This window comes from Elephantulus edwardii, unplaced genomic scaffold (genome assembly GCF_000299155.1).
Source record: "Elephantulus edwardii isolate Elephantulus edwardi_28Jun2011 unplaced genomic scaffold, EleEdw1.0 scaffold00002, whole genome shotgun sequence".
In the NCBI taxonomy this organism is placed as follows: domain Eukaryota; kingdom Metazoa; phylum Chordata; class Mammalia; order Macroscelidea; family Macroscelididae; genus Elephantulus; species Elephantulus edwardii.
Window position 1 is genome coordinate 25,382,073 of NW_006399752.1, and position 19,612 is coordinate 25,401,684.

General features: G+C 42.1%; 1 protein-coding gene across 1 annotated transcript in view; it reads right to left on the reverse strand.

Annotated features, from left to right (window-relative positions):
* Positions 1-3,426: 3,426 nt before the first annotated feature.
* Positions 3,427-19,612, reverse strand: part of SLC16A10 (solute carrier family 16 (aromatic amino acid transporter), member 10) — a 169,409-nt gene continuing 153,223 nt past the window's right edge. Inside the window, exons 4-6 of the mRNA XM_006879037.1 lie at positions 15,140-15,283; positions 5,828-6,056; positions 3,427-3,659 (exon numbers count right to left, since the gene is read on the reverse strand). Of these exons, the coding sequence (XP_006879099.1) occupies positions 3,427-3,659; positions 5,828-6,056; positions 15,140-15,283 (606 nt within the window). The remainder of the gene's footprint in view (positions 3,660-5,827; positions 6,057-15,139; positions 15,284-19,612) is intronic.

Below are 19,612 nucleotides of genomic sequence, written 5' to 3' on the forward strand. Positions count from 1 at the left end.
ATTTGTTCTCATTCCAAAGAAAGGTCTTCTGATAGAGTGTGGAAATTATCGAACAATATCATTAATTTGATATGCAAGCAAGATTCTTCTGATGATTATCCCAAAACAACTGGAACAGCACATCAACAGAGAACTGCCAGCAGTGCAGGCTGGGTTTAGAAGAGGCTGTGGTACAAAGGATATTGTAGCTGATGTTAGATGGATTTTGGTTGAAAGCAGAGAGTACCAGAGGAATGTCTATCTGTGTTTCATTGACTATGCAGAGGTGCTTGACTGTGTGAACCAAAACAAAACTGTGGCTAACTCTAAGAATGGGAATCCCAGAATACTTGATCATGCTTGTGTGAAACCTATTCTTGGACCAGGAGGCAATCATCAGAACAGAACAAGGAAACACTGCATGGTTCAAAATTAAGAAGGGTGTATGCCAGGGATGTGTCCTACCTTTGTACCTTTTCAATCTATATGTGCAACAGATTATCCAGGAGGCTGTGCTGTATGAGGAGAAATGTGGCATCAGAATTGGAGGAAGACTGATCAACAATCTGCATTATGCAAATGACACAACCCTGCCTAATGAAACTAAGGAGGACCTGAAGCTCTTCCTGTAAGAGATCATGAACTGCAGCCTTCAATATGGATTGAAGCTCAACATCAAGAAAACAAAGATTCTCACCACTGGGCCAACTGACAGCATCATGATAGATGGTCAAGAGATTGAGATTACTAACAGCTTTAGTTTGCTTGGCTCCACAATCAACACTCTTGGTACCACCAGTCAGGAAATTAAAAGACATACAGCATTGGGAAAGTCTGCTGTTAGAGACCTCTCCAAAGTACTGAAGAGCAATGATGACAGTCTGGAGACTAAGGTGCACCTAATACAGGCCATGCATGGTCTTTGTAATCACTTGCTATGTGTCAGAAAAATGGACAATGACTAGGGATGATAGGAGAATTGATGCCTCTGAGCTGTGGTGTTGGAGAAGAGTACTGAATATACCATGGACTGCTAAGAGAACCAACAGGTTCATTTTGGAGAGGGTGAAACCAGGCTGCTCCTTGGAGGCAAGGATTCTGAAGCTCCATTTGACATACTTTGGACATGTTGCTAGGAGTGACCAGCTCTTGGAGAGGACTGCTTGGGAGGATGGAGGGACAGAGCGGGAGAGGAAGACCCTCAAAGAGATGGACTGATTCAGTGACAAGGGTTATGGGGGTAGGTATATTGGAGACAGTGATACCGGCACAGGATAGAGCAGGGTTTAGGGCTATTGTACATAGGGCTACTATGAGTCACAGGTGACTTGACAGCACAAAACAACAACAAGCATAAATATATGATAAAAACATTTATTTTTAATTTATAAATTATTTTCTAAAGGTTTAAAATAAAGCCATGAAAAGACAGTATGATCCAAATGTAGAATTTCTTCCCACACTCCACTGCACCAGGGCCTTCTATAAATTATTTCAGTGTCTTGAATATGAAACAGGAAAGTATTGAAAATAGCAAGTTGCAGCTGTGTATATGGCAAAGTAACTTTCTGAGCATCTTCACAATCAAGATCATTTCATAAAATCCTATTAAAAGGAAACTCCACATTCACATAGTATACTTGGATCTTTCAAGAGGGAAGATAAAAGATGCTTTCATCTGAACAGGCAGGTTTTCCAGCTATTCAGTTGCTTTATTCATCTCCCTGTTTCCCCAAATCAACAACTACAGATCTATCTATTCTCCAGATTTCTCCATCCTCATCTAGAGCCAAAGAATGGAAGGACTATCTCAGAGAAGAGCTGAAAGTAAAAGTGGCAAGATGATCAATTCAGCTTCTTTTTTTACAGAGAGCACAGACCCTAGGTGTACTTCAGAAAATGGCATTCTTCCAGGGAGAACAAGCTACATTCAAGAAAGAGCTAATAGACATTGGGAACTAGGATTGAAATATGCTTTGCATATTAATAACTTCTGATTACTTAACTAAAAAGATAATAAAAATAAATTTCAAGAGATAAGAAAATTATCTTTGTAAAGGAGTATGTCATAGCATCACTTTGGTTTTAATTTTGGTTCCCTGGATCTCTAATAGGAACCCTGGGCACACAGCAGTTAAACACTCAACTGTTGACCAACAGGTTGGCAGTTGGAGTCTGCCAGCCCCTCTGAGAAAGAAAGAACAGGCAGTCTGCTCCCTCAATAATTGCAGCTTTGGAAACCCAACTGGGAAGTTAACTCTGTTCATTATGAGTTGGAATCAACTTGATGGCAGTGGAACTTTTAAAAATTCTATACACTGTCTTACAATATTCTATATACAAATGAAAAAATAATGGGAATGTTAATGGTATGCACATGAGGATAAGTACAGATAAAGGCTTTTGCTGTAAGAGTTTGGGAATCATGGAGTCATTTCCCTTTACAAAGTACTTTTGTCCTTTTAAGTCTAATTAATTTCATAAACCAATTTAAGCTGCTATTTTCTCAGAAATGAGCATTTTCTTGGTGAATACAAAGTTAGGTCCCCCACCCTACTTCTGGCCCATTTGTGCCTGTAATTTCAACTGGAGAACACATGCTTATGTTTAAATAACAAGTCCGAGTGCTAACAAATCCAGAAGTCAGAAAAATTCTATGTTGAAATTGCCAAAATATCTCATTCATTTTATTTTTATTATTTCAATTAAAAAAATTCAGAAATTTGGATGTTGCTGATTACTTGAGTAAAACACTACAAACTAAAAACAAATATAAATGGAAGAATCCTGATTTCTGAACTCCGCTGGCTTGATGGACAGGAGCCTTTCGTCTCATACCCTGTTGCTGAACACTGCACTGCATTTGCTACAAGAAAGGTTCCTGGACAGGGGAGCAAGTCAGGATATCTTAATAACAACATAGCTTATTTAACAGCAGGCAACTTTAACATAGAGTTAAGTTCAGGTATATTTGGTATTAATTAAAATCCAGGATGAATTTTTTTTTTAAATGTGCCCAGCAGGAGAGAAAAAAGGGCACTAGATAAAATACCAGGCAAGAGAACAAACACCGCTGCCAGTCCTACCAAACTGCAACCCTTCCAGTAGAGCTTGAGGTATTTTTAAATATTTATACAAGCAAAATAACATTCACAGTTTCCACAGTTGCTTTTTTTGGCTGAGATATCTCCAAATTCTCACAATTAAATATAATCTGACTTTCAGACATGTTTTCAGGTATCAGAGTCACTGCTCTCATACTTGTAGGTATGTCTGCTATTCAGACATGGCAGAAATTATTCTGTGACAAGGGTTCTATTTACCAACTATTGTGCTTTTCCTAGAATGTGATTTAAAAAAATAAGAAATTTGTAATTCATATAAAAGGAAAACTTGCTTAGGCCTCTGAAAGAAAGCAAGTCCAGTCTGGTGCCAATATGTAAGACATTAAATAACAGAGTCAGACTCTTTCTTGAGGAGTCCAGATGAGCTGGAGACCACAGAGCTCTGGTTCTCCAACATCTTCTCCATCTTTTCTTCTCCATTGGTTTTACTCATCCCTCTTTTCTTCTTACTGTGGATCCATGGGATAAAACAAAGCACAGTACCTCCAACGAGGGGAGGGATTCCAGCAAGGTAGAATGCCATGTCATAGGAGCCCAGCTGTTCTCGAAGTAACCCTGAAAAGGGAAAGTACTGTCAGAAAGAGAACAGTGTGGCTCTTCAGTGTTTCCAATCAGCCTGACCTGGTCGCAACATGATGAATTCACCTTAGCAGAACTGTCTCAAACAACACTGCTGATAGAGCAGATGGATTATCAAGAGAAAACAAACACACACACACACACACACACACACACACTCAAAATGCCTACATTCCGAACTGTTCCTGGGTTTATTTTGGTTATTACAATATCATTTGTTGTTATGTGCTGTCGAGCTGCCTGTGACCCATATCAACCCTATGTAAAGCAGCTTTGAACCCTGTCCTGACCCAGTTTCACTGACTCCGACACACCAACCCCCATAGCCTCAGTCACTGTCTCTATCATTTCCTTTCATCTGGGCTCTTCCTCTCCTGCACTGTCCCTCCACCCTTCCAAATATGATGTCTTTCTCCAAGGACCAGTCTCCCCTGGCTATGCGCCCAATGTATGTGAGATAGAGTTCAAAATCTTAGGCTCCGGGAGCTCTGGTGGCCTAGTGGCAAGAAACTGCACTGCAATACCAGAGGAACACGGTTCGAATCCACCAGATGCTCTGCCGGAGAAGGAGGCGCAATATCCTCCTGTACCAGTCAGATCTGATTTGACGGTATACGCACACAAAATAATAAAAAAAAAAAAATAAAAAAATCTTAGGCTCCAAGGAGAAATTCTAATGAAATAATTTTTTTTTTTTTGGTAAAGGTGTAGACCTGAAATACAAACTTCCTGTAGTAAGAAGATTTCCTGGCATTATTTTTTGTCGCGGAGTGCAGGCCTCAGCACTCTCATGCCAATGTATTACCTAGAAGAAATTATCTTCAAGGAAAAGCTTTGTCTTTTCCAAAAGTCCTCAGGGGACATTTGGGGACTTCTCACATGATGTGAGAGTTTGTGCATTGGTGGAAGATAGTGGTCAGGATAAAATGCCTTCCACTCAAAATATTTCAAATGGACACTGGCCTTATGTAGGGTTTTGTTGTTATTGTTGTTTTGGCTTTTTTTGATGACATAAATGGAAACCATTTAAAATTATACTCTAAATGCAAAATTATAAATCTATGAGTTGGCTGAGAAAGTCAGACTATTAAATATATATTCACAATATACGTATAACACAATGTGTTTACCCATTTATCAGCTGATGGACATTTGGTTATTTACACTAAATTTTGTACATCATCAGCTTTTCCTCAGGGAGACATTACCTTTTACATAATGCATACATATTCAGAAATCTTTCCATATAGTTATCATTAAAAAAGAGAAGCTATTTTCCCATTTCCCCAAACACAGATTAAGTTAAATATAGGAACTGTGAAAGCTTAAAGCCTAAAAGCTTACTGTTTTACTTTACTAAGTTTTCAGATTCCAGCAAGGATAAGAATTACCCAGCAAGCTTTTTCTATAGCTGTTCTTTCTATGTTATCCTCATCGCCATCGACTCAGAACTGACTCAAACCTGATCCTCCAGCAGTTTTTATAGGCTGTAGAGTACATAGAGAATGAGCTCTGGTGGCCTTGTGGCAAGAAGCTGCACTGCAATCCCGAAGGTATGTGGTTCATAGGCCACTAGCTGCACCATGGGAAAAGGATGGGCAATCTCCTCCCGTGTGATTCTCTGCCTCTCAAAACCCTCTGGAGGGTCTACTATGGGTTGGTTCCAACTCTATGGTACATGCAACAACAACAACAACAGCAACAGAGTGCACAGGAGGAGACGGCCTATCTTCTTCCCCAGAAGCAACTGGTGGATTCAAACTACCTGCCTTTGAGTTTACTGCATTACTATCCAACCCACTAGGCCACCACATGTTCCTTATGAATAAGGCACACACAAAAGCAAAAATCCAGTCATAAATTAGGACAGGTATGTATGTTTTACATGTAAGTGGAACTTCAGAACTGGAGTGGGAAATGCTGTGAATTAATAGAACTACTGTAGAATAGGGAGCTCTGGTGGCCGAGTGGCAAGAAGCTGCACTGTAATCCCAGAAGTACGTGATTTGAATCCACCAGATGCTCTGCTGGAGAAGGAGGGGCAATCTCCTCCTATACCAGTCAGATCTGATTTGACAGTACACACACACAAAAATAATAAAATAAATTTTTAAAAAATTACTGTTGAATCATCACACACTCACCTGCAATGGGTGGGCCTACTGTCATGGGTATCGACATGAATCCGAGCAGAAATCCAATTGCTTGGGAGACATCTTGGGCGCCAACCAACTCAAAAGCAATGGGAGCCATGATGGAGATGAAGCATCCATCGAAGAGACCCATGATGAGACAGACAGCAATGAGGGCCCCAAAGACGCTGCACAGGGGAATCATCATGGACATGAGGCCAATGAAGAAAAAGGACAGTACCTAAGACAGATACCACAAGGTTAACTCTGCCCTCAGAACAAGACAATTAGCGAGGAACACACTCCGGTCTACCAACCAACTACTGCTTCCTTTGTGCCCCCTCCTTTCATCTTGATTTTATATACATAATCAGAACCAATCATCATCAGAGTTTCTGTAGTGCACTCTCAGTATCTCCATTAAGGTCCAAGGACGAAACTATTTCTTCTTGCTTTGCCCTCTAGTCGGTAAACTCTTTTGAGGGCACAGTCTGTACCAAACTCATCTTTGGGACAGGTATTATGAGATTGAAGACCTAGCACCTAGTCTGTATTGAATAAATACTTGTTCTTTGATCATTAGCTTAAATTCACTCATTCATCATATTTGTGATTCTCCTTGGCTCAGAGAGACATTTTAATAATTGCTAAGACCTGCTTCCTACCCTTGAGCTGTAGGGAGATGGATATGTAATGAAGTATTCTACATACTGCCATCCTTTCATATTCAAAGTATATACAAAATGAATACAAGGGGGCAGACAATAACTTTTGAAAGAAAGAAAGAAGGAAGGAAGGAAGGAAGGAAGACATTGAACACATCAGTGGAAGAAAATGTGTTTCAAAAGGTCAGGTTTGGGAAAAACATATACACATGATGATGTTAGTAGGCGCCTCCTCACAGACTCTGCCTCGGGAGGGACCCAGTGTGACAGAGATGTCCTGCCCCAGGGTTCTCTAGGCCACATTCTTCTACAGGAGCAGCATCCAGGCCTCTTCTCCGGGGGAGCAGCTGGATGGGTTTGCAATGTCAACCTTTCGGTTTGTTACAAACCATTGTGCCACCTTGATTCCTTCATGCATATGATAGTGATTATCATTTAGTGTTTACAAAGTGACAGACACTGCTCTCAAAGCCTTAGAGATATTATAGTGATTCTCTACAACTTTGTTAGGTGAATATTAATGCTACTCCTATTTTGCAGATGAAGATAGTGATGCTAGGAGAGGTTAAGGAACTGCTCCTGTGGACACAAGGACACTTGCAAGGAGTGGATGATCTGTTCCTGAGGTGGGCACGACTGAGGAGGAAGAGGATCCCTGAAGCACATCTGTACAATACCAAGTTTGCTAAGAGGGTTCCAGGCAGGTCACCACCCCAGGGTCCATGTCAGGGTCACCGGAGGGATCCTGAAGCTGTGGACTGTGATCTGGGAAGGTGTCTCAAATCCACTTCCCCGCCCCAGGAGAAAGAAGCAAGATAATAATGTAGGACACTCTTCTGCAGTAACAGCAGCAACCATGGCCAAACTAGAGATCTGAGGATGCCCTTCTCCAAGGACTTGTCTCTCCTGGACATATGCCCAAAGTACGTGAGGATGAGCTTCAAAATCCTAGCATCCAAGGAGAAACTTGGTTTCACCATCTTCAAGACAGACCTATTTGTTTTCTTGGCAGTCCATGGTCTTCCTTATTTTGGCATGCAGAAGAAACAAGATCCAGCTGCAGAATCAGAAGATCTTCCCCACCAGCAAAGAAGCAGCAAGAGAATGTGGCTCATCCTCCAGAGATTCTTGTGTCAGTTAGACTTACGGCAGGAGCAGCCATGCCCGAAGCAGAGGACCAGAGACCAACGTGAGATGGAGCTGACCTCGGGACTGCCACCCGCAATGGAACCAAAGAGCCTTTGCTCAAGTTTCTTGGACAACTGGAGAACTGAAGATAGGTGGTAGGTGGGGAAGAGCCATAAATGGCAGGACTAAGAGCTTTGTAATACTGACTTAAAATAGTGAGGTTCAAGGCTAAGGCACCTGCCTCAAGGCTGAGAAATAGATTTTGGAAGCTGTCCTGACTGCATTCTGCTACTAACCTGGATTATAACCTTTTGACATGTCGCCCCCCGCCCCTGCAAAAAAAATCCACATTTAATGCCAGTGGCCCAGTAACAGCACAATAAGAAACACACTTCTGAAAAATGTCCCAAACAGGTTTAGTATCTCTTTTACACTGTTACATCACATAGATATGCATGTTCTTAAAATTTTCATTACTGACTATAACTTTACCATAAAAATTTTCATTAGTTTAAAATTCCAAATTGACTATTTGAAAAAATAAGCCTAGACAGTCACACAAGCACTTCTATGCAACAGAATCTCCCCATTCTCCTGAGTTCTTATTTTCTACCTAAACATCTTTTTCCCCAATGTACTTTCTATGGAAGTACAGGCATAAGTTTTTAGCAGTGGGGAACAAGCGGGTTTGCAGCCTGGTTAGAACTAGAAAGAAGTAGGGCTCTGAGGGACAGGGGTCAGGTCCCAGCTGCCGGTGACCCTGAACAGGTGAAAACCTTCCTGATGCTTTAATCTTCCCATTAAGGAGATAAAGAGAACTAAAAATAAAATACAGGATGCAATTTTAAATTATTAAGTGGCTAAGGATTTAAGGAGGTTTTTATTTAAAAACTAAACAAACATTAACATTCTTAATTATAGAAAGTAATTTAAAGTTAGAGAAAAGTACTGAACATCCATGGTCTACAAAGGAACAAACAGATAGGTCTTGGACAGAGTGCAGCCAGGGTTCTCCTATACTTTGGGTGTGTTGCTAGAAAAGGCTAATCTTTGGAAAGGGACAACATGCTTGTAAAGGTAGAGGGATGGTGAAGGAGACGACCCTCAATCAGGTGGACTGACATAGTGCTGCTGCAATGGGCTTGAAAGTGTCAGAGATGTGAGGCTGGCATAGGGTAAGACAGGCCAGATCTGTTGATTAGAGGGTCGTGATGAGTTGTACTTGACTCAGCAGCATCTAGCAATAAAAAAGAAGGGACAATGCTCAGGCCTCACTGCTAGGTGGCAGGCTTCACTAAAGCATGCAGAAGACACAGTCCTGAAGCACTCCCCAGTGAGTCTATTCAACACTTCCCTGGTATATGAGGGTTGCCTGCTGAAGAAACTGACATGTGACACATTCATACCCGGTGCCACTGCCCAGATGAGACTATGAGGCCTGTGGTTCCTTTTTAGGCCTAATAATCGATTTATATAAGCAGCAACAGGGCAGAGAACTGCTTGGTGCTACTGAGTCAACTGGGATGCACAATGATGCTATGAACAACAGACGTGCCCCTGGCCCTCAGCCATCCTCATGATACTGGACATGCTCAAGCCTCTGATACAGCCCACCTTTCCCAGCATGATCTCTTTTTCCGAGGAATGGCCCCTCCTAACATCATGCCCAAACTATGGAAGATGAAGCTTCATCAACCTTGCCTCTAAGGAATATCTTGGTTGTGCTTCTTACAAGGATCTTTAGGAAAATGTAAAATGCCTAAAGGAAATGTTTAGGGAAATGAAACAAAAGGGGGGATAAAGAAAAAAACCAAGCAAACAACTGGGCAACACTGATCTGTTCACTTAGCCAGAATGGATACAGAAATGATTATAGTTTAAAAAATCTAACAGGTCTATCACAGAGAGGGTGAAACCAAGCTCCCCTTGGAGGCAAGGTGTTCTGTTGTTTTTTTGTGGTGGTTTTTTTGTTTGTTTGTTTGTTTTAAAGAGGCAAGGGTTTTGAGGTTCCATCTCATATACTTTGGGAATGTGACCAGGATGGGCCAGTCCTCGGAGAAGGACATCATGCTTGAACAGATGGAGGGATAGCACAGGAGAGGAAGAACCCAGGTGAGATGGACTGATACAGTGACTTGGGTAATGAGGGTAGGTGTGTCAGAGACAGTGAGACTGGCTCAGGACAGGGCAGGGTTCAGAGCTATTGTGCATGGAATCACTATGAGTTGTAGTTGACTCAAAAGCACACAACAGCAAATGACAACTAATGAATACACTGGTTTAAACAATTCAAGGTTTAAAGAAATAATATAGGAAAGTCCTCTTTCAGCTCCTCTCTCCCTCCTATGCTTACTCTCTTCCTCTACTTAACCTGGGTTAGATCATTCCAGACCTCTTTACATACACAGATCGAAAGTTCACTCTTCAATGTGTCCACATCAGATAAATAGGATAATGGGAAAATCAACCTAAATCCAAAGTTTTCCGTTATTTCACTATGAAATTATAACTTACAAATCTTTGAAGCATTCACAGTTTTAAAATAGCTGCAGTTAGAAATCTGTAGGAATTTAAAGGTGACTAGAAAGCACATGGTATAAGGATCATGCATGGATTTTTGTATAGACGCAGTTCGGTATATCTGGGGTGGAAATGCAAAATTTCAGCAGACAACCACAGTGAACCAGTTTGAGGTTCTGATGGAATGTTAGGTCTTGAAGTTAAGAAAGATGATAAAGAGACACAGGCTTTCCTTTTCCAAGAAAGCACACACATTGTAAAGTCTTAATAAGTGAATCAATCCAGCCATCTCTTCTAGAAGGAGTAGCTCTGTTTTTGGAATTGCTAGGCTCAAATGCCTCAAGCCCCAGATGATGGAAGTCTAAATTTAGAACCCTTAGGCAAAAGAATGAGATGTAACACCTACATTATCTACAAAAACAAATGTTTGTCTCCTTTCTTGAGACTTGTTCCAAATCAAGGTCTGCCTTCAGTATTGATGAAATATTAAAGCAAGGAGTGACTAACCGTCCAGTGTGGGTCAAGCACTCCATGTATGCTGTCACCGTGAATCTTCACCAGTCTCTCCCAGTTCTGGAGATAAGTCAGTGGCAGAACTGAGATGAACTCACGCCTCACTCAGGGCCTGTGCCCTGTCTGCTCTACAGGCCCCAATCCCTAGTGACTGGACCAGAAGCTGGGCTGTTTGGGAGGGTTATGAAGTGAATTGGTTTCAGCCCAGGTAATGCTCACCTCCAGAGGTGGCTTCAAGGGGACCTGAAAAGAGAGCTGTCATAGGCCCCTGAGGTGAAAGTAGGGAGTGTGTATGAGAAAACATAACCAAAGTACGGAAAGAAAGTAAGAGAAGTAACAGGGCCTTCCCAAACCTTAAAAGACTTGGCCAAAAGGTTGCTGGCCAGGTAGGGAGGGACGGAAGAAAAGAGGAATGAATAGAGACTCTAGGCAGAGCTGGAGTCAGCAGCAGCAGCAGCAGCGGAGAAAGAGCAAAGAATGAAAAGCACACTGTTTTGTAGGGCAGAGCAGAGCAGAGGAAGTCAGGAACAAAGAAGGCCCAGAGGGGAGTGGAGTGATGCAGGACACAGTCCGGTGGGCTAGGTTTGCATTAAATGCTGTGTCACTGTGCTCACAGGATGACACCACACACAACACACTGAAAGCCTTCTGTTGTCCATGTTGTTAGATGTCACTGAATTGAATATGACTCAAGGTGACCCTATGGAAAATAGACCTTGCTCTGTCCCATGACATCCTCAGGATCTCTGATAAGCTCCGGTCCACTGCTAAAAGTCACTGTGTCACTTCATCTCCTTGTTCCTCTCTTTCTCTCAGACTCTCCACCTTTTCCAGCATCAAGTCTTTTTCCAAGGACTGGACTCTCCTGACTGACTCAGCATGGGTACCATAAACAATGTACCATGTTTGGATAGCAACAACAACAAAATTAGATAAAATCTGAAAGAAGCCCGATTGTGTCTTACCTTTCATTCAAAAGGAAATACTTCGTTTACAATACTAACCTAACTCTCAGCTGTTCTAAGTGCAGATAAACATGGGACAGGTTAGGAAAAGCTCTAGTTTCTCCTGGGAATGACTTAAAAGGCTTTAATAAAAAGTTTTCCCTAGCCTGTAACAAATGACCAGATTAACCCATCTGTAGGGGAAAAGACTTTTTTAAAAGTTGTTTTGGAGTAAAATGTTGATGTAAAAAATATACAATATGACTTCATCCACTCTACCACCTTTCCACATCATCTCTCACCTGTTGTTATTAGGTGTCCTCTAGTTGGAACCGACTTATAGCTGACCTTCCAGAGGCAGCCAATCAAATAATCCATCTTTCTCCCTCGGGGTTGTTGGTTGTTTCAACCACATGCCTTTGTTCCTCACACACTACACCACCAAAGCTCCCTTCTCTCACCTGAACCACTGCACTTATCTACTTACTGCTCTTCCCACTCCCACCCTCATTTTTAAAAATGCATTTCTTTTAAGAGAGAAAATACAAAACAAGAAACCGATTTTGTTTCAAGTACATTAACAGCTGCTGGAGTGTAAAGCATTACTGATAACATTCTAGAAGAATGTCAGCTTATTCCAAAACAGTTCAATGTTCCTGAGGAATAAATGTGATTTCTCCCTTCTTCTTACTCGCATACTCTCAAGCCTAAGTCACAGCTTTTTGACACATTTTCCATGAAGATATGCAGCCTGAATATTGGGTTGACAGCTGAAGTGGGCCATTCCCACTTTCTTAGTAAAAAAAGAATGTGAGAAAGTAATTCCTAATTCAAAACCAGTATCCATCTTTATAATCATAGCTGCCAAACTCCAGTCTCAATTCCTACAGAGCTCTGAAATGGGCATGTCCTCCACCCACAGGTCCACCTGCTGTGCCCTGACTTTAAACTTGCCTTCCCTATAACCCAACCTCCACAAACAGAGCAGCCATCTGACTTTAAAATGTAAAATCAGACCACGTAATTCTTCAACAAAAGTTCAATGCACTAAAGCAGTATCTCTTGATCTTGCTCCAAGAACTCAGGAACTATGTCTGTCTTGTTTATATCCTCTCATCAGGGTGTAGGCTGCTGCAAGAGGCAGAGTTCAAACTCAAACCACAAGTAATTTCTTGACTGAATAAAAAGAAAGTCTGTAATGCAACAAATGTCCAGTAGAGGTCTCTCTTGACATTGAGAACAAGGGTGAAAATAAACTGCACAGCTATCCCTCCGGAGCCGTGGATAATGGGGAGGCACGATGTCAATATAGTACTCTATCCAGTACGCATCATCTGCAGGGAGCTGCTAACTCAAAGGAGGGTCCCTCTCTAGGGGTTTCCATCCAGACGGCTCTGCAGAAGGTGGGCTGTCTCCTGGGTGACTGACAGTCTCTGAATACCCGCTGGTAAGCCTGAACTTATCCTTCAGCGGATAAGGAGTTGGTTCCGACTGGAAGGAATGAGTTCTTTTCATTTGACCAACTACCTTTACTGTCTTCTAAGCTGTGGCATGCAGTTTGAATACACCAGCAGCTCTGTGGGAGAAGGGTGGGCAATCTTCTCCAGTGTGATTAACTGCCTCTGAAAATCCTCTGGAGGGTCAGCCAGGGGTCAGTTCAGACTCAGTCTACACAAGAATGAGCTGTGTGACCAGGCTCCTGCCTGTTTTCCTGGACCTACACTCACACAGACACCATAACAACGTAGCTTGTCTATTCCTCATTGATCACATCTATACGTAAAAATAATGACAGTAGAAACACTATCTTCGGGTACATAGAAGTGTTCAATAAGTGGTGATGAATCTTAACTTCATGGCAATTAGTGGAAGGAACTTACTTTCTTATTTGTGATAAACTGCCTTTTCCCATCATGTATCAAACTTCTCTGCTCCTTGAAGGCCCTTTACTGCCTCTTCATAGATGAGTTCTTCATTTCACTGTGGTTGAGTGGTTTTTAATACATTCATACAGTTGTACTCCACTACTCTCCTTTGATTTCATTCAAACACCCTCAAAAGAAGGTACTACATCCAAGAGTAGTCAGTATCACCCAAAAATGAAGGTACTACATCCAAGAGTAGTCAGTATCACCCCAAAATGAAGGTGTCCTACTGCAGTGGTCACTGCCCAGTCCCTGCATCCCCCTGCTCCTGGCAACCATTCTCTGTCTATACAATTTCATTATCCTATTTCATGTGCGTGGAATTATAACCTGTGGCTTCTGGGGACAATCTACTTCACTCTTGCCTCTTCCCACACTCTTGTGCCCTTCACAGTTACTGAATGGATCATTATAAACTTCAACCCAGGTTACATCACTCCTTTACTTTAAATCCTTTAGTGGTTTCAGGGTAGATTCTTGTGTGAATAAGGATTCCTGTCTATCCTTTACACTAATCCATCCACTACTCTCCTCTAATTTCATTAAAACATTACTTAGAATTTTCAAGACACAGTATATTAAGTCAGACCGCCTTATCTTTAAACCCAAGAGGTTTCTCTGCTTGGAACATCTTTCTCTCTTAACACTCAGCTTGCCAAAGAAGCCTGCGCAGAACTTCACCAGTGATAATGATACTCAGTTTCTGTTTCAGTGTACCCATCTAGCACTATCATACTATGAGCCAGCACTATTTTATCTGTCTCACCATGAGTCCATGAGTTTCTGACTCAGACCACATTTCCTTGAACCATGCAGCACTTAGCACAGTGAAAAAGTCATGTAAATACTTGTTGAATGAGTGCCAATGTTGTTGTTATGTGCCATCAAGTCACCTGCGACTCATAGCCACCCTATGTACAATACCCCCATTTCCTCAGTTACATGTCAATCCATCTCATCTGGGGTCTCCCTCTCCTGGGCTGTCCCCGCAGCATGATGACCCTTCCAAGCATGATGCCCTCCAAAGACTGGTCCCTCCTGGCCACCTGCCCAAAGTATGAGAGATAGAACTTCAAAATCCTTGCCTCCAAGGAGAAACTTGGTTTCACCTTCTCCAAGACAGCCTGCTTGTTTTCTTGGCAGTCTATGTTCCATACTCTCCTCCACAGCACCATTACTCAAAGGCATCGATTCTTCTGAGTGTCAATAATGGTCTTGAAATGAGCATTTAGTGTACACGTCACAACAATCTGGAAGCAATTTGCAATACAGAAGCTCAAAAGCCTCACAGATCTCTGAATTTCACTAGAAGCTGCACAAGGCACCGGATCCGCACATGACTACCCAGCCTATGCCAGAGAGAAAACATTCCTCTTAGGAAAAGCAATCAGCAGCACCCATTCTGGTTTGGGAGAAGTCCATGACAAAACAAAGAAGACTGTTGTTCAATCATCAATTTCTCGTGTCTAAAACTTTTGCTCATGGTTGATTTTGCCTTTAAAAGAAATTATGCTCTAGGAAATATTTTTCATTTTTTACTGAGGAACTTAAGCAAGTAAGTCCATTTAACGAGCCATTGGGCAAAAGGATCAATTTGCTGGAGGGAGGAAAAAGATTTTAAGAAATTACCTGTAGATAAATCTTCTTCACTCCAGGCACGTAATCAGCAATCCGTCCAAAGAGCAATCGTCCAACCCCTGAGGTGATGCCAATGCACATCAGAAGCACCTCTTTATTATGCTCTGTTGCAAATCTTTCCTTCACATGATTCATCTGCAGACCAAAGAGAGAAACCACATTAAATATGGTAGGAAAACCTGCTGAGTTTTGAGGCTCTGCACAAATGCTTTTGTTTCTCTGTAATGTTATAAACTCCCATCCCTCCAAATGAAAATATTTATAAAGTTTACAATTATGTTTCATGAGAACATCTAAGAAAATACAAGACATTTTCGACACTACAAACACTAAGCCATTCGTGAGAGGAAGACAACCAACCTTCCAACACACAATGTAACCCTGGTCCCTCAATCCAAAGCTAAGCCACTCGGGCCAGCACCTCATCCATCCTTCCCAAAGGCAGCTGCAAAGAGTCCATTCCAGACCTTCTTCTCTTCTAGAAGCAGCAAATCAAACAGATACCCTTGAAATACTGGAACTTGCCGAATAAGAGCATAATGATCTCTATCAGCAAAACTCCTTGTTCAGATGATATTAAAACAGATAAAGAAAGCTACAGTTTCCCATCATGGTTAAAAGGCCCTAGAGAATCACACTGCTTGGGTTCCAGCTCTGCTTCCATCCTGAGTGACCTTGGTGGTCATCCTAGTGGCTCTGGGTAAGTTTCTAACTTCAAGGACCTTGGATTCCTTGTCTGTAAGAGGAAGAAAGCAGTAGTGCTGACTTTAGGGAGTTGTTGTGAAAATTAAGTATTTTTGTAAAGACCTTAAAGCAATGTCTGGGATGTGGTTAAAAAAACGTCAGATATTAATCTTCGCTTACTTAACATTTTAAAAAATCCTTTCCCTCAAATTTTATTAAAATGCCTTTCTGAACAGCTGTCTCCTTTTCAGGATGCTATTCCAAGCCCTCAACAATCTATCATGGTCTTTATTGCATCCTGATCCCTGGATTCAAGATAGAAAACCTCCAACTGTCTACAGGACGCAGGCAGAGAACACAGCATACCAAGTAGAACAAACTGCCTAAGCAGAGGGGCCATATGTGAAGGGGCAGCTACTACTGCCACATAGAAGCCCCAATTCATCAATAAACCACCACCATCCCTCTTTTTATTTTTAGAAAACAAGAATCTATGGTTTTGTGTGGAAACGTTGGCACCTAAATTAAATTCAGAACAACGTGATCCAACCCTACGCAAGCCAAACACAACATGTCTGCAAACTGCATTAGGCCAGCTTTGATCTCAGGCCTAATCCCTTCTAGCCCAGCAGGGAGGTTTATTATTCACTGTGTCCCTTACACAGTGTGACATGTTCTCACCTCTCTACATTCCTGCTGGTGCTTCTATCTTCTTGGACTTTCCAAACCCTACCTATTCTTTAATAGCCCACTTAGAGTTTCTGTGAAACTCTGTTTTACTGTCCCAGTCATCCATCTTCTTCTTGTTAACTGCTGAGTTTTCACTTGGTACCTTAAAAGGCTGTTTCCACCCAGTCTTTCTAGGCAGTTCTGATGACCTAGTGGCAAGAAGCTGTGCTGTAACTCCCAAGGCACACAGTTCAAAGCTGTTCAAATCCAACCAGCTGCTCTGTGGGGGAGAATGGGCAATCTCCTCGCGTGTGATTTTTTACTGCCTCAGAAAACCCGTTGGAGGATCAGCTATGGGTCATTTCCAACTCTATGACATAATAATAATATCCTGTCTTTTTAGGTTTTCTACAGTCTGAGAAGCCTTTTCCATATCAAACTATAAATCCACTTGCCTGTTACAGCATGGCCATACTTGATTTTATCTCCCTCTCACAACCTGACCTCCATCCACTGCAGTAAGATATCCTACTGGCGGGCTCCACTGTCCAAGATATTCTCTCTCCCTTTCTTCACATCCCATCATCATCATCACCACTGCTCTCAAGTCAGAAGAGATTCTTGACTGCTGAGCCTGCAGCGTGTTTTTGAGAATTGTAACTCAGCTGGAGACCTTCCTCTTTCTCTCATGCAGAAAGCTGCCAGAGAGGATTTGAACCACCAGAGCAGCACTGCCGTTGGGTTAGCAGTGCAAACCCCTGTGGACTACACCACCAGAGCTTCCCAGCCTACTTAGTTGCGGTTGCTAACTGCCTTCCATAACTGGCCCTCCAGTAGGTTTTCAGAGGTTGTAAAATGCACAGGAGGAGACTGCTCATCTTTCTCCTGCAGGGCTGTTGGTAAATTTGAACCCCCTCCCTTTTGGTTGGCAGCGTAATTCTATATCCATTAGGCCACCAGCGCTCCCCTCACATGCTACAGTCCCAAAAAATCCTGATGATTCTACCTCTTAAAATTTTTCTCAGACATCCTTCTGTCCATATTCCCTACAGTGTTTTAGTGTGGTTCTCACCTCTCCTCACCTGGACCACAACACCATTCTTAATGAAGCAACCTACATTTCCATGCAGAACAGATCATCTGAGATGCTGGGTTGTACGAGGAGGAATGTGGAATTAGGATTGGTGGAAGAGTCATCAACAACCTGCGTTATGCAGATGACCCAACCCTGCTTGCTGAAACTGAGGACCTGAAGCACTTGCTGCAGAAGGTCAAGGACTGCAGCCTTAAATATGGATTGAAGCTCAACATCAAGAAAGCAAAGATCCTCACCTCTGGGAAAATTGGCAGCATCAGTACGGATGGTGAAGAGATTGAGAAAGTTAATAGTTTTAGTTTACTTGGCTCCACAGTCAAGACTCTTGGTAACAGCAGCCAGGAAATCAGGAGACGAATTGCATTGGGAAAGTCAGCTGTGAGGGACCTCTCCAGAGTACTGAAGAGCAACGACGTCAGGCTGGAGACTAAGGTGCACCTGATCTGGGCTATAGTCTTTGCAATTATGTGCTATGCGTCAGAGAGCCGGACAGTGAATGGGGATGACAGAAAGAGAATTGATGCCTTTGAAGTGTGGTGCTGGAGAAGAGTGTTGAATATACCATTGACTGCTAGGAGAACAAACAGGTTTGTCCTAGAGAAGGTGAAGTCAGAATGCTCCTTGGAGTCAAGGTTTCTGAAGCTTCGTCTGACATACTTTGGGCATGTTGCAAGGAGGGACTGGTCCTTGGAGAGAGACATCATGTTTGGCAGAGTGGAGGGACAGCACAGAAGAAGAAGACCTTCGATGAGATGGATCGAATCTGTGACTGGAGTGGTGGGAATGAATACATTTGAGATGGCTAGGTTGGCACAGGATAGAACGGTATTTAGGGCTCTTGTACACAGGGTCGCTATGAGTCGCAAGTGACTCGATGGCACATAACAACAACAACAACATTTCCAGATCTCTCCCCTGTAAACCACATATCCTGAAATTATCTGAGTTAAACATTTTAAAAATGCTACTTCTCAGCTTAAAATCCCATTGCTTTGAGAGTAAAGCTCAAACTCCTAGGTGGGCATGGTCTTCCTGGCTGATACACAGCTTCCCCTCTGATACACCAACATAAACACACCATGCTTGGACTGGGCTCTCCAGTCAGAAGCAGCAAGCCATGTGTGAGCTGCTCACCTCATGGGGTGTAGCTAGAACAAAGTGAGTGCGCTATATACAATGCATTTAGAAGACCTGGTGGGGAAAATAAGAATGCAAAATATTCTTAATTTCCTCCCTAGGTTCCATGTTGAAAAGAAAATATTTTGGCTATATTAAACAACACATTCCTAAATGAAAGTTTTTTGTTCCTTTTCACTTTTTAAAACATAGCTACTAAACATTTAAGATGGTGTGTGTGGCTCCCCTTCTGTTGTCGTTGAGCAGAGCAGGGAATATACATGTGGCTGCAGAGATAGCTCTAATGAAGGTGACCTGGAGCAGACTGATTCCTTCAGGCCCTTATCTCTCCCCACCAAGTGCAATTAGACAAAGTCAAAAGAGGTGGATTCCAACTCAATTCTGGGGAGGGAAAATTAATAACCTAAATTAAGACAGGTAGGATATAATTATGTGTATTCACTGGTTTTATTTGGGATTTGAATCTAGACTGCAATGTATTAATCCACTTGCAGAAACACCCACAAGATCATTATATAGCTTTTTAGAGACGTTCTTTAGTATACATAAAAGGCTGCATTTACAAGTCATTCTTTTGATGAAACCAAGAACACCTGTCTGCCAAATTGCTATTACTCTCTATTAGTGGTTTGGTTTGGCTTCCCCTTCCTCTCCCCCGTCTGCTTTGTAATCCTTAAAAGGAATAAGATGATGAAATGACTGTTCTATTCAATTGGGCCTTTTGAAAGTGAGTTAAAATTGCTTTGGTAAATTGAAATTATGTTTAAAGTGGAACTTAGTTTTTCTGCAGTAAGGAGCACTATTTCATTTAATATTAATACAGTTGTCATTTAAATTAGACATGGACTTTAGCTTCTGAGCCTTCTCGCACCTCCACC